Below are 23,079 nucleotides of genomic sequence, written 5' to 3' on the forward strand. Positions count from 1 at the left end.
AAGTTTAAGGAAAGTCCATCTTTCTGGTACAATAATTTTTATTAAAAAAGTATAACATCATGACTAACGATCATATAACATTGATAGGTGGGAAGTCCACCTTTCAATCTCTTCCAGTCAGCCAGGCTACCAGAGTTGACAGAAAGTAAAAAATTCTGGTCCAGTTTGTAGCTGGTTTAAAAGAAGAAAAAAAAACAAGCAATCATGAAGGTTCCAGTTGCCCAAAGGAGATGAGGATTCGGTTCACCTCGGTTCCTAGCAAAAAAATAAAATAAATAAATAATAAATATTAAAAAATAATAATAAAAAATCAAAAACAGGTAATCTGTGCCCAGTGCTAAAGTTGAAGAAAAAAAACAAAACTCAACAAGCACAGGAAGTTGGAGTTTCAGTGCCTCCCCTTCGGTCTGTACTCCCCCAGGGCATTCACAAATGTCTTACTGTCTGCAATAGTGACGGGAAAAATTCAGTAGCACTTCCAAGGGAATATCCGTCCTCTGATAGAGAAAGCCTAAGGCACTTTGGGAGTGGAATCCTCTTCCAGCAGAACAGTGCCAGAGTATCATTGGCTCTTCATAACTGACCAATCGTTTTTATCACATCAAACCCCAGCTAGAAAGGTTGGGGAACGCATTTCAAAGAGCAGGCTGTTCAAAGTCATGGGATGTTAAGCTTATGAGGCATAGTATTGAATGCTCTTGAACTCAGTAGTGTTCAAAGCACTTTTGTCATTCACTCCTTTTTAGAAAGAGGAGCAAGATTTGTACTGTGGCTAGACAGAAGTGGAAGGGTAGAATTTTTAGTCTGTCAGGGGAACTTCCTGTATCAATAATTGCAAATATACCATTTTGGCTTAGGATGCCCTAGTGCCTGTCTCTCCTACACTTAAGCATTGAGTCACTACTGCCACTTCCAGTGATGAAGGATTTCCTCTCTCGTGGACAGTTTTGCCATCTAGCTCCAAGAGACTATGTTTTATGGCATGGAAGTTGAGAGATGGGTGCTACCAAGTCAGGGGTGCTCAGTGCAGGTAGTGCCTACCTTGTGTCAAACCAGAAAGGTCTTCATGAATAAGACTTACCAAAAAATATGGGAAAATTAAGCAAATCTTACACTGAAAAAAGGAGTCCTTTATCATCTAAACCAGCCAAGGTACTACAGTCCTTACAACTGGGGCTGAACAGGGGCCTAGGTTCAAATATGTTTTGAAGTTCAAAGTTCAGCCTTGTCTGCACTTACAAGGGTTTAAGGAGTTCTTAACCGTTTAGTGATGCAATTCTTAAAAGACTTGCATTAAGTTATAGACCTCTCAGGAAACCATTGTTCCCTATGTGAAACTTGCTTATGGTTCTCTTTTCTATCAAGGCCTCATTTCTATCCTACAGAATTGGCCACACTCTGCAATCTAACCCTGAAGACCATATATTTCTGGTTGCTACAACCTCTGTGAAAAAGGGTATTAGAACTGCAGGCTTTGTACTCAAGGAGCCTCACTTAACGTTCTACCTGGACAGAATAGTCCTAAAACTCCACACTGCTTTTAACCATGGGGTGTCTTTCTCCTTCCAAGTTAACCAGGAAGTCAATTTACCAACTTTATTGGTTGAATGAGAGAATCATATCCCCTGGATGTTGAGCTAACTGGTGACCTGCTTGGCAGCTATCTTTTTATTCAGGAAAGCTGAAATCTGTACTTGGTTTCAGCATTGCTTAAGGCAGGGTCAGTCAGCATTAACACATTCAGTCACCTTCTAGATTGTTAAAACAATTAAAAGAGCCTACTCTTCACAAGACCTTCCTGTTTCAGAGGTCTTAAGAGCACATTCAACTAGGGCAGTGCCAGCTCTGTGGAAAGCTCAGTGCTGAGTCTCCTGAGGCTATTTGCAAGTCAGCAATATGATCCTCCCAGGACACCTTCATAAGACTTTAATAGGTGAGCCCGGCTCACGACAGTAAAATTTGGGACATTCATGGTGCATACATAAGCTACCGATTGCAAATAATTTCTTGCACCCTCCCGTATGGCGAGTTAGGTCCCATTGTATGCTGCCATGATGCACCAGGAAAACGAAAAATTGTACACTCACCTTTCAGTAATTTTCCTTTCCTAGTGCATCTTCATAGCAGCTTACAGTGGCCCACCCAAATGGTGAGAGTTAGGCCGCGTACACACGGGCGGATTGTCTGCCCAACTAAGTTCGTCAGACAATCCGACAGACAGTCCGTTCAACTTTTGAATGAACGGACTTGACCACACACGATGAACAGACAGTCCGCTGAAAACTTGCGCGATGACGTGTACAGCACGTACGACGGGACTAGAAAAACGACGTCCAATACACTGCAATGCAACCTTCGGCCGCGTAAATCCTTTCTGAGCATGCGCCATACTTAGTCCGTCCAACTTGCCTACACACGAGCGGACTGTCCGCTGAAACCAAGTTTGGACGGACAAAACCAAGTTTGGACGGACAAAATTACGGAAATTCCGAAAGACTTAGTCCGTCAGACTGTCCGCTGAAAAAGTCAGCTGAAGCCCACACACGAGCGGATTGTCCGCTGAAACACGGTTCAGCGGACTAAGTTGGGCAGACAATCCGCCCGTGTGTACGCGGCCTTACAGAGAATGCTGTGAGGCAGGTCTGTCTTTGATTTATATTTAACCAGTCCTATCAGGTTGTGGGGGGGGGGGGGGGGGGGAGTCACAACCCATTGTATGCTGCCATGAAGATGAACCAGGAAAGGAAAATTACAGAAAGGTGAGTATAGTTGCTGTGAAGGAAGCAGAGTTGCTTGGGGTCTCTCGCATTTTAAAAGGCAACAACTTTTCTGAAATATTGTTCCAAAAAATTATTGTGAAAAAATTCTGAACTCTCATTATTTCTCCCTAAAATTATATGTTAGGGCTGCTGCAATAAAATAAATGAACACGTTTTCAGTGATTGTCCTGAAAGATGTGTGCACCATGATTAATTACACTACTTACAGAAAAAGAAGAAGAAAATCATATAGCGTTCCCAAATAAATACAAATTTATACATTTAATTACACAAATGTGCCAAAATTACATCCTGTCAAATATATGTATATTATTCAGTGCAAATAAGTCCCAAAAATCCCATTAGTCATTGCGTTCTTTCGTTTTTATATCAAACAGTGTTCTTTAAAGTGCTAAGCAAATCAACAAGTACTCCCACTACTTCTTCCACCTCTAATCTCATGAGAACTCAATTTCTGATCCTTCTGTACAAAATAGGTCAAACTGTGCACATTACTTCTCAATTCCCAGGAGAAGTATCAATTCAAGGAACCATACAACATAATGTAAAATTTGTTTTACAGTTTAAAAACAGTAACCTAAAGTATAATTCCACCTTTTGTAAAATTAAATATTAAATGCACGCAATAAAAAAAAAAAAAAAAAAGCAATTTGTGCATTTATTATTTATTTGCATTTGGGCTTGTAAAGCATTACACCCATGATCACTGTGAAAACACATTTTAGTTCAGTCATATTGTGATAGTGTGAGCACTCCCTTACAGAAGTATTCCAGTGCTTCTAGTGTTAATTTCAAGAATTCATTTCTCCACAGTGCCTGTAGACACAGGGTCAGTAAGGACTTGTTTATTAGCTCATTCTCTGCTTTTTATGAATAGGCAATGAATAAGTAAATTGTCTATAGCCTGGCCACAGTTATACGTTAAAAGTTAGAGTTAAGGGCTAGGCTGAGAATTAAGGGCTGATAGGGTTAAATGCTAGATTTCAGTCATCCTTGCACACAGGAGTTGCTGAGGATCCTGAGCTCTCCCACTTCTCCAAGGAGCCCACAACAGAGGGAGCTCAGGGAACATCCATTTCCTGATCTCTACGATTAATGAATTTGGAAGCTCACAGTTCTCAGCATTTCTCGTTTCAGAGCTGTCAAAATCCCAGCTGGTATGCTGAATAAACCACCCATCAAGCACATTCCTGTGCTTGATCTGCTGAAGAGGTGGGCAACCAGGGAGATATTAGGGGTCTAATAGACTCCTGATGTCTTTATAAGAGAACTGACACCCGACAATGTTATCACATAGGGGGCCTATTAGCACCTTGTTATACCAATGAAGATGTTTTGAAAAAAAATTTAATGCATAAAAAATGTTTAAAAAAATGTAAATGATATTAAAATAAATAAAAATAAAACAGAAAAAGTAACAGCAACCCCATCACCCCCACACACCCTCTTCGGAAAGTAAAAAACACACAGCGTGTTATCGTGTATGTAAACAGCAAATGTGACACACTTTTTAGGTATTAATGTGAATGTCAGGGTAAAAGCCTACAAAGACTTTGGAAAAATTAGGCTTTAATCTATTCGTCACATACAGTATGTACAGTTAAAGTGGTTCAAAACCCTTACATATACCGAATGAAGTGACAAACCTCAACATTGTTGTACCTGTTTATCTGCAGACATCTCTTCTGTAGATCATTCTAAAAACACACAGATCAAATGATTTTTTCTCCACTAGCAGGGGGTGGGGATCTGATGTCACACACACTGCAGAGCATTGAGCACAGTGTTTCCAGATGTCTGACTGCTGACTGGACGAAAGGGACACACACCCCTCTACACATGCTCACAGTCTCATAGAAATATGACTATGAGTTACCTGCTGTGTGCTGGATGGGGACGGGCCGTCTCCCTCTACGCCAGTGGTTGTCAACGTACAAGGTATATGGGCCTTAAATGCAGCCCCTGATCTGTATTGCTACAAAAGACTGTCAAAGACTAAAGACCTAAAAGAGTTGATGGTCATATATTGTGCTACAGGAGTTGTTGGATACTGGAGTCAAGGTGTCAGATACTAGGGACATGTTACATGAAAATGCTAGTGATCGTAGCTATGACAGACCCATTACAAATCAAAACTCCCACTGCTTGGTCTGAGGGCTGTACTGCAAACACTAAAGGGCCTTATGTGGCCCTTTGGGCTGCAGGTTGGGTACCAGAGCTCTAGGCTGGTATATCAGGAAAAACTGTCAGAGGTGACTCATGCAGATAGCAGGGAGAGAAGTGATCATAAAGGAGGCACACTTTGTGCTTTGGATTCAGGCGAGTAAATACTAAAGAAGGATGTGCTTTGTTCAATTTTCATGGCTGAGGTTTGCAACCACTTTAAACTAAATCTGCTAGTGACTCTAACACTACCCTCTCTAAAAATATTGCTTTCCAAAGGCGACTAAATAGTCTCTATATTAATACGGTAGAGGAGTGACTGTAGAAACCCTAACACAGGAAGTTACTGGCCAGATTACAAAGTGAAAATAAGGATTAAAAATCCCCAAATGGAAAACTAAAGCAGCTACCACATAAATGAAATATATTTGATTTCTGTTTTTGGGTATATGCTTTAAATGTAGCAAAATAATTGTTTTGAAGATTACTGCTATAAAGAGTTTCACCTGACATCTCATTGTGTATCTGAAAATATAAATACGAACCACATATTTTTTTTTGCTTTCTTGAAAGAAATATTTATCAAAAAAAAGTAAAATGCCATCAGCAGTATGTCCAACTCTCTACCCTGTGTTTTAGGTATCACTTCAAAGCAATATGATAAGACCATATGAAAGAATATAACATGTAGTAAGTGTAGAGTAGTGAAATATGTATATGCAACATTGTAATTATACAGTATATGGAATCATGCATCCAGTATGTTGCAATTTATTTTCTTTTCCTTCATACGCTGGGTCAAGTCAAGTCAGACAACTCATGCCTAGTCTCTTGCACCCTATGGTCCCGAGTCCACAACGTCTGGATTATATTTTTTCTGCCTCTGCCAATTACTCTGCATCCGCTACTTCTACCTGCCTGTGAAAACTCATATGCAGGCAGTGGCAATTCCACTCACCTGCTTGCATTTAGGAGTGGATTTTGAGGGCTGGCGAGGAAGGGCTGCCTGGGAGCGGGGGCAAGCACCACCGGCAGGCGGGTTGTATGGGAGTCCTTCTCCCAACGCTCCTTGTGGAGGGGAAGAGAAGAGAGCAGGCGGCTGGATGATCATCAGAGCGCAAGGAACATCACTAGCGGCTTTCATTTCAATAGTAGAGTGTTACCCGCACTCGCTGTGACACATAGGGCAGGAACACACTGCTATTGAAATAAAAACTGTTCCAGTGATGTTCCTCGGTGCTCTGATCATCCGTCCGGAAATCCTCTTCCTCTCCTCTGTTCCCCTGCATGGTGGACACAAGGAGGCTGCATGTTGGACACAGATAGGTTGCATGTTGGACACAGATAGGCTGCATGTTGGACACAGGTAGACTGCATGTTGGACACAGGTAGGCTGCATGTTGGACACAGGGAGGCTGCATGGTGGACACAGGGAGGCTGCATGGTGGACACAGGGAGGCTGCATGATGGACACAGGGAGGCTGCATGGTGGACACATGGAGGTTGCATGGTGGACACAGATAGGCTACATGTTGGACACAGGGAGGCTGCATGGTGGAGACAGATAGGCAGCATGAAGGGCATGGGTAGGCAGCATGATGGGGATGGGTAGGCTGCATGATGGACACGGGTAGGCTGCATGGTGGACACGATTAGGCTGCATGGTGGACACGGGTAAGCTGCATGTTGGACATGGGTAGGCTGCATGGTGGACACAGGGAGGCTGCATTGATGGGCACAGGTGAGGCTGCATTGATGAGCACAGGTGAGGCTGCATTGATGAGCACAGGTGAGGCTGCACTGATGGGCACAGATAAAGTTGTTGTTAATATTTATTTTTAGAACTTAATTCTGCATAAAAGCTTTAAGTGTCATTTCATGATATAATGAGATAATTTATGAGGACCTGTTTAGAGGTGGGATTAGGGGCAGGGCAGGGTAGTGGTGAGTGGCGAGTAACCCTTGGGGCCTGGCTAGTAGCTCAGGATTTGAAATGTTGAGCCCTGATATAGCGTATACAATTGCAAAACAAGTCATATTGTAATTGAATATTATTAAAAATTACCTTTTCTTTTCAATATGCAGCTGCTGTAATTTTCTGAAAATGCAATGCAATATGGCTAACTAGAGGTATTCTGTACACAGAATGTGTACAGTATGCCCCTCATATATGTAATTTCCTGCTTGTGTGATTGGCTCACTAATTTTCACAAAGTGTGTATTAAGATGCAAGACAGATTTCAGGCATCCCCTGGAACAATAATTAAATTTTTGGTGAAATACTCCCAATAGGAAATCACGTCTAGAGGGATGCAGGCCCAGCAGTTTTCCTCATTAGTGCCCTGCAGGTGCACAGCTGATTGATAATTATGAAACCACTGCTATCAGACTCACTTTCCCACAAGAGCACACAGAAACACACAGGGATTTCTTCAGAATAACAAAATGTAGGAATCTGCAACAAAGTTTGTTAAAATCCCTGTAATGTACATATCAGCTCAGTTATTTTGAATGTACCAATAATGCAGCACAGTACAGCAAAAACTGCACTGAACTTTTTTTAGGAAAGCAATGCACACATACTATACAAGGCATTGCAGCGTGCCAATATGCGTTACCACAATGTGATAGGGGGACCTTGCATAACATTTGTATTTTTACATTAGACGATTAGCAGGCTGTCAGTCTCTGCTGCCAGAGAAAATAAGGGGAGATGAGCTGTGATTATAGAGTCTCTGTGGTAAACTTTGAAGATGCCTTTCTTCACAATGTCTACTACAACTACAGACATGAATGGTGGTTGTTCTAAAGTGCTTTTGCGGCTGTGAATACATAGTCTGGGCACAGGTTTCATTTGATATATTACTGTATAGGTTATAGGACTACGAGAAAGATCTAATTTTCTACACAAAGTTTAAGTTAAAAAAGTTTTATAAGCATCAATCATTTTTTCCTGGTTTTCTGATTTTTCTTTTCAAATGTTTTCAAATGTTCTTTTTTTGTTCAAGATGAGCTTTAGAGAGTTATGAAAATCATCATGTAATACAGTTTTGTATTTCACTTGAGTACCAGTCTGTAATACCTGTCCATTACCCATCCATTTTTCAGTTTTCAGTAATGTGATAGTTTCACTGGTGATTTCTTGGTCATGCAGCACGGTGCCTAAATAATTATTTGTGACGTTTTTTCAAACAGACGAGGCTCTATTTAATTCATTTTTTAATATATAAAAAAAAACACTCTGAGAATTAACTAAGCCTGGTTAATTTGTATTCTTTGATAAAATGGTAGGTGGAACTGTTGCCTTTGGCATTAGAATGATAGATTACAGTGAATTCAGGTTATGAATGAATATACTTTTCTCAGCCAATCAGCAGGAGTTTCTTTGGCAGCTGAGGCTGCTGGGATGGTCTGTTTATATACAGGGAGTCAGGTGATCTGGGTTATTTTGGCCTGGGTGGGGGTGTGGTGAGCAGCAGCCAATGTGTAGGCCTGAAGCCTGGGGTCTAACCACATGTAAAGGGGCTTGGCCTGAGGGGAGCTTGAAAAAGTTGAGAAAGTTGCCAGAGGGACAACCACTCTTGTTGACGGAGGCAGGTGTAAAGGGATGTATGTAGCAGAAAACAAATATTCTTGCGCACAAAATATGTTGATCAGGCAATCTACAGTTCAAGATGGATAATGACTCAGGCCTTGTTGCCTCCAGAATGGGGGTATCCTAACAGTCAAAAAAGGAGTAGAAAAGAGAGGGCGCACCAGCCTTGTGCATTATCCTTAGAAAGCAACCACCGCAGGCTTCCTCTGAGGAAGAAGGTTATGCTTCTAAACGCATCAGCCTGCAGTGGTTTCTACGTCCTACCTTTCGTCATCTGGAGACTGTGGCTATTAGACCCATTGCCATCCTTTAAGGCTTCTATATTGTGGTTTACTTTCACATGCTTGTGAGTATTTTTTATTTGCTTTCTAATAATTCTAAGGATAATGCACAAGGCTGGTCTTTTCTACTCCTTTTTTTGGAAAGGGATGGAGTTCTGAAGGAGTACCAGAGCAGACGCTTCATCAGCCAGGGACTGTGAAGTAAGTGGGAAAGCTTCAGGAGAGAACTCATCCACAAAGTACAGCGGGTAGCTGTGAGTAAAGCTTGAGGGATCCATTCGGGTAGCTGTGAGTCTGAGGAATCCGACAGGTAGCTGTGGGTGAAGCTTGAACAATACAGCAAGTGGCAGTGAGCTAAGCTTGAGGCTCTACAGTGGGATACTGTGAGTAAAGTTGTTGCTATAGGGGACAGCAGTTGCTATGAAATACAGATTGCTGCATTGAGCTTAAAGGCCCCTTTTCTGTATTGCTGTTTGCCTTGTTCTATTTTTTTGTCCAAGGACTCTGGCTAGTTGCTATTGCATTTGCCTAAGGGTGTCCTGTGCCCTAATCCTCTCTCCCCCTGTTCCTGTTAAGAGTCTTGATATGCTCCTCCTGTCATCTGCTGTACAGCTGCACTGGGAGAGGAAGGGGCAACACTAGGAGATAATCAGGCATTGCCGCATGCACACTTAAGTAGGCCATAGATGGATAGAATTTTGAACAAAAATTTTTGGGAAAATTTGTTCTAAAATTCTCAGAAAATTTAAATGCAGTTTGCGGCCGAAAACAAATGTTGATTTGACCTACTAAAGATTAGGAAATGAACAAACGGACTCAATATTAAGCCTAGTACACAGGATCAGAAAATGGTACAAGAAATACCCCTTTCAAAGTGATTGTATGATAATCTGATCGTTAATACACAGCTTTTGTCCAAAATTATCCACAGGGACAAACATGAAAACTTTTCTCATACGATACCAGATCGTACAATTTTATTTTAATCAGTACAGTTTTCATCTGAAAATATATAACAATACATTACAGAAGTTTTATTCTGTTGTACGAGAATTTTTGTAACCTTTGTAACCTCTTCATTTTCGATATGGAGACTAGCATGCAAAAAAAATGGGCGATACTTTGTCCGATAATCTCATTGCGTGTACTAGGCTTTACAAACCCTTTGGCTGATGAGATGTGTTTATACAGTAGCCAGAATGTGTTTTTTTCTCCTGATTTTAGTAGTTATAACCAGAGTATAATCCTTCAAATGTCCATGCTGGCTGCTCGTTGTGATGGTTTCTCTGGAATCCATAAGTATCCATATTTAGTAGTGATACTGGGTAACTCTTAGGCATCGGGACACTGTGGTGAACAGGAAAAGATAGTGGATGTCTCGCCATGGAGGCATGAAGTGGTATGCTATCTAAGCTAGGTAGTTCTGCATTTAATGAAATATCAGAAGGTTTTATGCCATTGGTTGCGAGAGATGATGGTGAGGAAACCGAGGAAAATCCTGGAGAAAAGCATAAAAACATACATAGCAATATGAATTATAGTTTATATATATGTTAGGGAACAGATATTTTTTCACAAAATACAATAAGGCCATATGCACACTGGGGCTCTTCTAAACCTTTTTCTCCTGGTAGGAGAAAAGCAGCTTAAAAAATGCATCAGGTGCATTTAGGTGCAGCAAGCATTTGGGCATTCATTGATGTCATTGGTCAGAATATTAATTTATTCTGGCCATTGAAAATCAATAAACTTTTTACATGTGTTTATGTACGTTTTGGCATTTTTTTCTGCCAAAACGTTTCTCTCATGAATGCACATGTGATTTTTTTTATCTGCCTCTAAACGTTCCTATCTCCAAACTCCTGTAAACGCTTATGTGTGCATGGATGCATAGGCTAATATGGCGGGGAGACAGAGAAAAAAAAGTAAAACACCTGTAAAAAACATGCATTTTTGAGCTGAAGTGTGCATGAGGCCTAACTATAGTTTTGATCTCTACCCTCCCAGGTTAAAGCTGAACTCAAATCTAAACTTACTCTTACAGCGCCCCTTCCCCTCCCCCCAAGGCGTGCATGCTTGTTTTTTCTAGGGGTATTGAAATAAGCAGTCATACTAACCTTTTTCCTTCTTCCTCAGCTGCCAGTTCCAGCAATTAGTTGTGAAACTGGGAGGAAGCCTAGGGGGGCCGATGAATAGGGTAAGTATTACTACTTATTCCTATCCTCCCAAATTTACCAGGCATTGATCTCTTGCAATGCAGGCAGGGCCAGGACATGGGAGGGCAGAAGGGGGGGGGGCGCCCCTGACACTGGTATCATGTGTGGTTGGGGGTGGACAGAGATTTCCAGCCGCTACAAACTGACAGGAGTAGTGACTGCAGCATCACTACTCCTGCCAGCTCAGCACAAGTTGTCACAAGCCAAATCCAGAGAGCAGAACAGAGGTGGGAGGAGGTGCTCTCTCTCCCCCCTCCAGCTCTTCCTCCTGAGTCTTGGGGGGGTCGTGGCAGTGGTTGTGCAGGTAAGAATAATATTTTTCAGGATTTGTACTAGGAAGGGGATCTGACAGGGTAGATTTTTGCTAGTAGGGATGAGTGTTGAGATTTGTGCTAGAATGGGAGATTGGGGGGGTTTGTTAGAAGGGGGTATTTGTCCTGAGGGAAGTGTTTGAACTTATGGGGAAATTCGGGGGGGGGGGTGATTTGTGCTAATGGAAAGTGGGGGAGGATTTGTGCTGGAAGGGATTTGTGTTGGTAAGGGAAATATTTTTTGGGGGGTGGGGGGGGGTCTGACAAGGATGATTGTGGGAATTTGTGCTTGGAGGGGAAATTTGGGGGGGTTCTGTTAAGAGGGGGGATTTGTCCTGAGGGAAGGGTTTGTGCTCACGGGGAAATTTGGCGGGGGTGATTTGTGCTTATGGAGAAAGTGGGAGGAGGATTTGTGCTCGTTTTAGCGGTGCTCTACCACTGTTATTGCTGTGCTTTTCACCCCTGCCCCTGTTTTAGGCCGCTCCCCCACCGTCCCAAAGATGCTGCTTGCAGGACTTTTGGCTTGAGAGACGCTTTTAGGAGCTTTACAGGCACTATTTTTAGTGTTAAAATGCCTGAAAAGCACCCTGGTGTGAAAGGGGTCTTAACGAGTAGCTTTTTTTTTCATTGCTCAGAACATTGCCTGTTCGCCTGTTCAGCGAACAGTGAACAATTTGGGCTGTTCGCAGCAAATTCGAAAAGCCGGAACACCCTATACAAGTCTATGGAAGAAATCTAAAGTGCTCATTTTAAAGGGTAATATGCAGGTTACTGTCCTAAAAAGTGTTTGGGGACCCGGGTCCTGCCCCAGGGGACATGGATCAATGCAAAAAAAAGTTTTAAAAACGGACGTTTTTTCAGGAGCAGTGATTTTAATAATGATTAAAGTGAAACAATAAAAGTGTAATATTCCTTTAAATTTCGTAGCTGGGGGGTATCTATAGTATGCCTGTGAAGGGGCGCATGTTTCTGGTGCTTAGAACTGTCCCTGTACAAAGTGTCATTTGTGCAGGAAAAAAAAGTCTTTTAAAATCACTTGCGGCTAAATTGTCGGCTCCCCGTAATACAGAGAACACTCAATGAGTGTTCTCTGTATTAGCCGACAATTCATTCATTCATTGATAAAAAAAAAAAAAAAAAAAGCGTGGGGGTTCCCCTAAATTCAATTACCAGGCCCTTCAGGTCTGACATGGATATTAAGGGGAACCCCGTGTCAAATTAAAAAAAAAATTGACGTGGGGGTCCCCCTAAATATCCATACCAGACCCTTCAGGTCTGATATGGATATTAAGGGGAACCCCGCATCAAATTTAGAAAAAAATTGACGTGGGGGTCCCCCTAAAAATCCATACCAGACCCTTTATCCGAACACGCAACCTGGCAGGCCGCAGGAAAAGAGGGGGGGACGAGAGAGCGCCCCCCCTCCCTCCTGAACCGTACCAGGCCACATACCCTCAACATTGGGAGGATGCTTTGGGGGTCTGTGACCCCTCAAAGCACCTTGTCCCCATGTTGATGAGGACAAGGGCCTCATCCTCACAACCCTGGCCGGTGGTTGTGAGGTTCTGCGGGTGGGGGGCTTATCAGAATCTGGAAGCCCCCTTTAACAAGGGGACCCCCAGATCCCGCCCCCCCTGTTTGAAATGGTAAGGGGGTACAAAAGTACCCCTACCATTTCACAAAGAAAGTGTCAAAATGGTTAAATAAGACAAACACACTTTTGAAAAATTCCTTTATTAAAAATAAAAAAAATAAAAAAAAGATTCCAGCGGTGCTAATCCACTCTTGCTATCCAGCGACGGGGGATCTCTCAGTCCAGCGCTGTCCATACATCCTTCTTCTGTCTCCACTGCGGAGACTGCGGAGATCCCAGCGCTGACGTTTCTTATATTAGGAGGACGGGGCCACCCGTCACCTGACCCCGCCCCTCTGACGCTGGAGAGGGAAGCCAGGGGTTCCCCAGTGACGTGTGGGTGACCCCGCCCCCTCTGATGTAACGCAGGTTTCCGTTACATCAGAGGGGGCGGGGTCACCCATACGTCACTGGGGAACCTCTGGCTCCCTTCACCAGCGTCAGAGGGGGCGGGGTCAGGTGACGGGTGGCCCCGCCCTCCTAATATAAGAAACGTCAGCGCTGGGATCTCCGCAGTGTCTCCGCAGTGGAGACAGAAGACAGATGTATGGACAGCGCTGGACTGAGAGATCCCCGTCGCTGGATATGATCATCCATCTCTGGACCCCAGAGATTCGTCGCTGGATAGCAAGAGTGGATTAGCACCGCTGGAATCTTTTTTTTATTTTTAATAAAGGAATTTTTCAAAAGTGTTTGTCTTATTTAACCATTTTGACACTTTCTTTGTGAAATAGTAGGGGTACTTTTGTACCCCCTTACCATTTCAAACAGGGGGGGCGGGATCTGGGGGTCCCCTTGTTAAAGGGGGCTTCCAGATTCTGATAAGCCCCCCGCCCGCAGACCCTCACAACCACCGGCCAGGGTTGTGAGGATGAGGCCCTTGTCCTCATCAACATGGGGACAAGGTGCTTTGAGGGGTCACAGACCCCCAAAGCATCCTCCCAATGTTGAGGGTATGTGGCCTGTTACGGTTCAGGAGGGAGGGGGGCCGCTCTCTTGTCCCCCCCCCCCTTTTTTCCTGCGGCCTGCCAGGTTGCGTGCTCGGATAAAGGGTCTGGTATGGATTTTTAGGGGGACCCCCACGTCAATTTTTAAAAAAAATTTGATGCGGGGTTCCCCTTAATATCCATATCAGACCTGAAGGGTCTGGTTATGGATATTTAGGGGGACCCCACGTCAATTTGTTTTTTAAATTTGACACGGGGTTCCCCTTAATATCCTTAACCCCCATGCTTTTTTTTTTATTTTTTATCAATGAATGAATGAATTGTCGGCTAATACAGAGAACACTCATTGAGTGTTCTCTGTATTACGGGAGCCGACAATTTAGCCGCAAGTGATTTTAAAAGACTTTTTTTCCTGCACAAATGACACTTTGTACAGGGACAGTTCTAAGCACCAGAAACATGCGCCCCTTCACAGGCATACTATAGATACCCCCCCAGCTACGAAATTTAAAGGAATATTACACTTTTATTGTTTCACTTTAATCATTATTAAAATCACTGCTCCTGAAAAAACGTCCGTTTTTAAAACTTTTTTTTGCATTGATCCATGTCCCCTGGGGCAGGACCCGGGTCCCCAAACACTTTTTAGGACAGTAACTTGCATATTACCCTTTAAAATTAGCACTTTAGATTGTGAACGTTCGAGTCCCATAGACTTTAATAGGGTTCTAAAGTTCACACGAAGTTTAGGTCTGTTCACAGGTTCTGGTGCGAACCGAACAGGGGGGTGTTCGGCTCATCCCTACTGCTCAGCTATCGGTTAATTACCAGCCACGCGTTACGACAGTGACTCACCTGGTTAACATTAACTTGCCTCATTATTCAAGCCTACAGCCAGACCCTTTTTGCTATTTTAGCAGTTTAGGATTACAAAACATTTAATATGAATTTACCCTAGCTTAAAGTGCATTTCCACTTTTGCAGCCACATTGGAATAACATATATATATATAACACACTGTGCAGTGCTGATATATATGGAAACAATACTAATATAAATATATGAATCCAATAAACACTATATATAACATAAATGTCTAAAACGTAAAACACTATAAATAAAGTGCTCGTGCTCCAAAAGTCCATATATATGAAAATAAAGTGCTTGTGCTCTGTGTCTTTCAATTAATCCTTGATGAGTGTTTAAACTACACAGCAAAAGTCCATATTAATATCAACCATGTGATAGCTGTGAATCAAAGAGTTAGCAAAGCACCAACACAGGATGGAACTATGGGAGCCTAAGGTAGTGCAATGGCACATCTTAAACGTCAATAAGTTAAATAAAGAAAGTGGAAAAATTTACTTTCCATTTTTACTGGGTAACCTGCCCACATGTAGGAGCATAGTGGCTCTTGGTGAGTTTGTCACGTAAAGAAACAGCCCGTTTGAAAACATTTTCAGGGCAATCAAGGATGTATTTATTTAGAGTTAGATCATCATATAAGATATGCCAGTGTTTGGCCAAGACCTCCCTCAATTGATGCTGCTGATAGGAATATTGAGTAATAAATTTTACCGTTGGATTAGACTCCGACTTAGCCTTAGTTTTGTAAAGTAATGCATTTCTAGATTGCTGAAGTGCTTATTAAAGCCCTTGCATAAGAGCGATTTTGAATAACCACGCAGTAGGAGTCGCCCGCTTAGCAGATCTGCATGGTATTTGAAATCACTGTCACGAGTACAATTCTTTCTAAGTCTGATGTATTGAGCGTAGAGAATGCTACGGATGAGTGTGGTAGAGTGTGCACTTGAGGCATGGAGTATGGTGTTCCCAGCAGTCTCCTTACGGTAGAGTGTAGTGGTCAAACAATTGTCATGGGCTTTGAAAATTAGAAGATAAAGAAACAAAATTTTACGCAAATCACTGTTTAAGGTGAATTAGAGATTTATGTATTGTTATTAAGGAGATCAATAGCTGTCCAATGCTTGTTGTGTACAAGTCCATACAATAAATATGTCATCAGTATACCTAAGCCACACCAACGCATGGCTGGTGTGGCTGGCTAGGGCCTCACTGGAAAAAATGTCACTCTCCCCCTCCCCGGGTACAGATTGGCGTAGGCCAGGGCACAACAAGTGCCCATGGCCACGCCCTGCATCTGGAGGTAGTGGGAGCCATTGAATGTGAACCAATTATGCATGAGAATAAACAATAGTAATTTCAACAGAAATTCACCAAAAGGCCAAAGATGGTAGTCCTGCTCTCTGAGGAATGTGCATACCATCCCTACAACCTGCTCATGAGGTATGCTGGAGTACAAAGCATCCACATCCAAAGTCACGAGCAGGGCGCCGTGAAGGACCGCTAGGCCCTCAATATGCTTGAGGAGATCAAGAGTATCCTGGACATATGATGGTAGCTGTATCACGTTTGGGGTAAGGAAAAAATAAATAAGCCTACTGGCATTCTCAGTCAGTGATCCTATGCCTGATACTATAGGTCTACCTGGAGGAACATGTGCGTCCTTGTGTATGTTAGGTAGTGAGTAAAACATAGCTGTTTGAGGGAATTTAGTATTAAGATATGTATAGGTATCCTGATCGATAAGTCCTGTGAGAAAAGCCTCTCCCATAAAGGATTTGTATTCGTTAATGAAACATTTAGTAGAAATGATCGCAATCCTGCGATACCTGGACTGGTTAGCAAGAATATCCATGCACATCTGATTATACTGTTTGTTGGTAATTAGTACAATATTACCACCTTTGTCCGCTTGTTTAATCACCAGGTCCGAATGATTCCGTAACCTGATAATAGATTGCAATTGCTGGACAGATAAATTCTTAGAAATAGGATCCAACACTAGATGCTTCATGTCACTGATAGTAGCCATCAGCCATCAAAAATTCTTCGGTATCTATGATGGATGTCGTGAGTCCAGAGCTCTCACTCTCCTTCAAGAGGAGAATGAGATCTATGACTGCCCGAAATTCCTCCATAGTGAAATTTTTTTTTTGTTTTTTTTGTTTTTAATCAGATCCTTTTTTATTTTTTATATCCAAACAACATTAAGACAATACAAATAAAATCACATTAAACCAAACACAAACCCCAAAAAATGAAAAAAAAAGGACAAAAAACAGTATCCAATATTACAAAGTGCATAGTACCTATTGATTTACATGGTACTTAGGCCATGGAGTGAAGCCATCTTGACAAAGTAGCATCAAACTTACTCATGAAATTCCTTAAGGAGTATGTAAGTTTTTCAAAAAGGATAATCCACTTGGGTACAGTCGGTGGATAGGGAGAGGTCCACATAAGAGTAATCTGTCTACGAGCTACAAAAAGTGAGCGTTTTATTGTGTTACAAATAGAGGAGGTATAAATAGATTTATCGCAATAACCCAGAAGACATATAAGTGGTTTAATTGGAATGTTAATATCCAATAGCCAGTTTAAGGTATCAATTACCTCTGCCCAATATCTTTGGAGTTTCGTACACCGCCGTAAAAGATGTATTGGCGTACCTGTATTACCACATCTAGCACAGGCTGGCTCATATTTCAGTCCGATTGCATATAGAAATTGGGGAGTTCTATAGACTCTATGAAGGATAAAAATCTGTGTCAGTCTGTGTGATGGAGACAGACACACCCGGGGAGAGGAACAGAGTATATCTTCCCAGACCTCCTCAGGAATAGAGCCGATATCTTTTTCCCAGCCGGCCCTAGAGTGGGTAGGAACCTACCTGACAAGACCCTATATGTACCAGAGGTGAGACCTTTTATTGACCCTGCCTGTACTATCTTATCAAGAACAAGGATAGGGGGAAAAATATCTTAGCAGAAGAGAATTGGGCATGTAAAGCGTGTCTTAGTTGAAGGAATTGATAGAACCAATTAGATTGTAGAGAAAACTCTGCCCTTAGGTCTTCAAAAGATTTAAGTACGCCGTTCTCATATAACTGAGCTAGAGTTGTTATTCCTAATTTCCTCCATCTCTGAAAGCCTCTAAGAGCCAAAATTTTTGTATCTGGTAGGGTATTTTTGTAACTGTATCCCATATTTTACACATTAATGTGCAGGTAGGCATATCAGCAAGTGAGACACCCCCCTCTTGCATCATCTAAAACAGAGTGGTAGTATACCCTTTAATGCATGAAAAAATAATCGTCAAGCATGAAGGGGTATCTGCTCAGACTCCCATCCAGCAAAGTGCTGTAGTTGGGATGCAGAAAGTATAACCTTGGATTAGGAACTGGCAGACCACCTGCATTTTTGGAATGTTGTAAAGTCTCCATTTTAATGCCGCCGGTTTTGTTACGCCATATTAATTGCCTAAATATGGTGTTAATCTTGATAAAAATCTGTATGGGTATCCAGATTGGGGCATTGTGTAAAAAATAAAGAAGTTGGGGCATCCATATCATCTTAATTAGATTGATACAACCTATTAACGAAAAGGGGAGCTTATTCTAGGTTTTACTTTTACATTTTGAAATCTAAAGAGTAATGGAAGTATATTATTCGCAATATATGACTGTGGGGAGTCAGACATAGTTATACCCAAATATTTTATAGCTGACACAACCTTAAGAGGAGAGAGTGTAGATGGTAATGAATCTGGAAGGGGATCCAGGGGCATCAACATGGATTTCTCCCAGTTTATGCCTAACCGGGAGAACTTGCCAAACTCCTTAATATATTTCATTACTGCCAGCAGGAATAAGCAGATGTTGTTCAAGAAAAAAATAAGATCATCTGCATATAATGATATCCTTTCCTCCATGTCTCCTCTAATCAAACCGGTAACATCGGGAGAGGTCCATATAAGACATGCCAAAGGCTCTATAGCCAGGACAAAAAGCAAGAGTGATAATGGACACCCCTGAGAAGCCTAAAACTAGGAGATTGAAGGCCATTGACCCTAACCAATGCCACCGGAGTAGTATATAACAACCGCACTCACTTTCAAAAACCAGAGCCAAGCCCAAATTTTTCAAGAATGGCCCACAAATATGTCCATTCAACACTATCGAAGGGCTTGATTGCGTCTAATGCCAAAAAGGCACGATTTGAATGGCCCGAAGCCAGGACCTGCCTGTTTAAGTATGCACGCCTGATTAAGTTCGGTTCACTTATTGGGCATGAATCCTACCTGATCTGAATGAATAATATGTTTAACAACCTTATTTAGTCTAGTAGCAAGTATCTTGGCAAGAATTTTAACGTCTGTGGATAATAAAGAGCTTGCTCTGTAAGATTCAGGATGTAGCAGGTTTTCATCCTTTTTGGGTATGACTACTATTACAGATTGATCCATAGTATCTGGAAGGAGGGTGGGAAACATCTTTTTATTATATTTTTTTATAGATCTCTATAGGGAGACCATCAATCCCTGGGGCTTTGGAGTTAGGGAAACTAGCCACCGCACTTTCGACTTCCAGTAAAGTGAGTGGAGGATTAAGAATTTCTCTGTCTTCTATTGAGATAACCAGAAGATTAATACTGGCCAAGTAACTAGATAGCTCTGCTGGGGTATAGTCAGCCCTGGAAGTATACAAATCTTGATAATAAAACTTAAAAATAGAAATAATAGGGCTAGCATGATTGAACACCTCCCCTTCTACATTCATTACAGCAGAGACATATGTAGGGTTGGATTGAGACCAGGGCCGTACCGTGCTATTAGATTAAGAAGGTGTTCTTGCGCTGTTCTACGGAGTAATAAGATAGGATAAAGAATGATGAAAATGTGGGAGATACGTTACTATAATCCGCAGTCCTGGTAAAGAGCCAGTAGTTGCAGAATGCAACAGATATAGGAAAGCAAGGAATGTAGTAAAATTTGAGTATAGATTAAAGTATAATACGATTCACTGTTCACTGTTGACTCTCTCTATGAAAAAGCAGAAATATGGGGTGCATTACAAAGACAGTTATTATATATAGTGTTGGTGAGCACAGTATGTTTGGCAAATTCACAATATCTTCTAACCTCTTCTACCTGGAGGACACATTTACTTACTTCCCTGATGACTTCAATTTAGGGCAAATATGTATGTGGTATTTTGCCACTATAATTAGGCTCACGTACGTGTTCCCTTTTTCAAAATAAAGCTAAAACTACATGTATGTTTTGCTAAACTTTTCATTTGTGAGGCCCATGGGCAGTCACTTCAGCTTGCCCTTCAATTAGAACTATATATTTTTACATTTTGGATAGAGTAAGGGAGGGTTATAACCCCTGTCAGATTTTTTTTCCAGCTTTGTCCCATTACAGAGATTTCCTTTCACTTCCTGTCCCATAGCTAAACAGGAAGTGAGAGTAAATTCCTGCAAATTAAGCGAATTCCTTGAGGACCCCCAGGTCACCAGAACTAGTGTCCCCATTCTGGGGACAATCCAAAATTCGGGATTTTCTTTTACTTTCACTTTCAATGATAATGGTAAAAAGGACAAATAGAGAAGGTGAATCTCCTTAACGGGGCCACAGACAGCAATAAAAACAGACAAGCATTCCAATCCCTCTCCACTCTACCCAAAACAAAAAAAAAGTTTTTTCTTTAGTTATACTTTAATGTTCTTTTTGCCCAAAATTCCCATCAATTAATTTATGGCAAAATTGTAGGTGTAATTCAAGATTAAAGTGTTACTAAAACCAGGACCCTGCATTCACTATATCTGGTCTCCCACGGTACACAGAATATGGACATGCAATAATTTTAGTAAATATAAACTGATAAATATATTTTCTAATTAGCAGTAGATAGCAGTCTTGTGACTTCTATCAGTTCCTAGTAAAGCTTGTAGGAGGAGTTTTCCTCTGTTTGGACATGTCTGGACAGTCTGATTGGCCCTGTGCTGATCACATGCACCCTCCCAAGAAAAAAACTCTGTAGCAATACACAACAAACTGGGCATGGGCAGCCTGTCCCCTGGCTTTGTTAATATCAGGTTATTTTTTTGGAGATAGTGGATGAATAGAAGGATCAGAGAGACAGGATCAAACAGCCTTTATACACAATGCAGAGAATTAACCCCTTAGGTCCCACAGTGGGTCTAACAAGCACGCTTTACTGCATATACAGACAGATTTTACTGTTACGGGCAGGGCCGTCTTTACCGCGGGGCAAAAGGGGCATCTGCCCAGGGCCCTGTCCTTGTTGGGGGGCCCTGCGCTTCCCACCGGAGTTCGGCCACCTCTGGTGCTGGTCGCATGCTGGCTCTAATACACACGTGCTCATCTCTCTCATCCTACGGGTATACACATTGCTCTATGAGAGAAGAGGAGGAAGGGGGTGGGGACTCCACACAGAGGAAGCTGCTTCTGGGTCTGGCACTCTGGCACGCTGCACGGACATCAGATGACAACATGCTGTGTCTGTGAGTAGCACTTGGGACAGAGGAAAACTCTGTACTGGAATGGGGGGGCTTTGTGGGAGGACAGCCTTGGAGAGGAACTCTGTCCTGAAATCTGGGTGGGAAGAGAGCTGTGAACCCACCTCCCTCTGCACCCACCTCACTCTGCACCCACCTCACTCTGCACCCACCTCACTCTGCACCCACCTCCCTCTGCACCCACCTCCCTCTGCACCCACCCCACTCTGCACCCACCTCACTCTGCACCCACCCCACTCTGCACCCACCCCACTCTGCACCCACCCCACTCTGCACCCACCTCCTTCTGCACCCACCCCATTCAGATTAAAGTATAATACGATCCTGTACACAAAGAAGTATCAGTATCTTCACCCTACTATTAAAGTGCTACGTGACATCAGAAAAAACATATCATATAGTGCAAAAAAATGCAAAATATCATCTGTGCAAACAATGCAAATGTAAACAATAAAAAGTCCGTGCAAAAATCCGTAATAAAGTGCAAAGTGAATGATATAAAAAGAAATACAATAATATGTATATAATACACTAAGGGGGTGTATAAATAATGATATCATGCAAAAAAAAAAAAAATTCATACGTTCTGTGAACCTAACCTTTGCAAATTAATTCAAACAACAGTGTAGCAGCTGATATATAAATTTATATCACACAGATAAATTAAATACGTAAAAATCCAACAAAAAATAAAATAGAAATAAATGATAGTCTATTTATCCAAAAAAAATCTTCTATGCGTGAATCGGCATATACATATATTAACGTTCAACCATGCATCTAGTGCAAATCTTCCAAAGTGCAAGTGCTTCGCTGTGCAAATATTTAAAATGTGCAACAATTCCAAAAAATGTGAAAGCATCCAGGTGTTTCTTCACTTCGTGCAAACACACACTGATAGGTATTGGCCCCTTACCTTGCGGTAAGGAGGTAACCGCATATACACAAAACAATCCCCATATCCCTGGATAGTTATCACAATGGGTCCTTATTTCTCTTTTACGTCTTTGTCTCTCAGTGGGAGCAAGAGTAAATCAAAAAAGAGGGGCGTACCATAGTGTAGCAAGGTAAGGGGCCACTACCTGTCAATGTGTGTTTGCATGACAACATTTTTTGTTGGATTTTCACGTATTTAATTTATCTGTGTGATATTAATTTATATATCAGCTGCTACACTGTTCTTTGTCCTAATTTGCACAGGTTAGGTTCACAGAACGTATGAATTTTGTTCTTTTTTGCATGATATCACTATTTATACACCCCCTTAGTGTATTATATACATATTATTGTATTTTTGTTTTATATCATTCACTTTGCACTTTATTACGGATTTTTGCACAGACTTTTTACTGTTTACATTTGCATTATTTGCACAGATGGTATTTTGCATTTTTTGTACGATGTGATCTTTTTTTTCTGATGTCACGTAGCACTTTAATAGTAAGGTGAATATACTGATACTTCTTTGTGTACAGGAACATATTTTACTTTAATCTATACTCTAATTTTACTACATTCCTTGCTTTCCTATATCTGTTGCATTCTGCAACTACTGGCTCTTTACCAGGACTGCGGATTATAGTAACGTATCTCCCACATTTTCATAATTTTTTATCCTATCTTATTACTCTGTAGAACAGCGCAACACCACCTTATTAATCTAATACTATTTGTAGTAGATACGGTTTGATCCACATTCGGTGTCTGCAGCAGTTAATTTTTTTGATACTTTTTACATGGTAGCGCA

At 41.7% G+C, this 23,079-nt stretch overlaps 1 protein-coding gene across 1 annotated transcript in view; it reads right to left on the reverse strand.

Moving 5' to 3' along the window:
- Positions 1 to 9,811: 9,811 nt before the first annotated feature.
- Positions 9,812 to 23,079, reverse strand: part of PAX4 (paired box 4) — a 102,196-nt gene continuing 88,928 nt past the window's right edge. Inside the window, exon 10 of the mRNA XM_077474253.1 lies at positions 9,812 to 10,317. Coding sequence (XP_077330379.1) covers positions 10,040 to 10,317 — 278 coding nt within the window. The 3' untranslated portion in view covers positions 9,812 to 10,039. The remainder of the gene's footprint in view (positions 10,318 to 23,079) is intronic.

The sequence above is a fragment of the Lithobates pipiens genome, unplaced genomic scaffold (assembly GCF_037356315.1).
Source record: "Lithobates pipiens isolate NorthernLeopardFrog02 unplaced genomic scaffold, aLitPip1_a1.2 Scaffold_8, whole genome shotgun sequence".
NCBI classification, from domain to species: domain Eukaryota; kingdom Metazoa; phylum Chordata; class Amphibia; order Anura; family Ranidae; genus Lithobates; species Lithobates pipiens.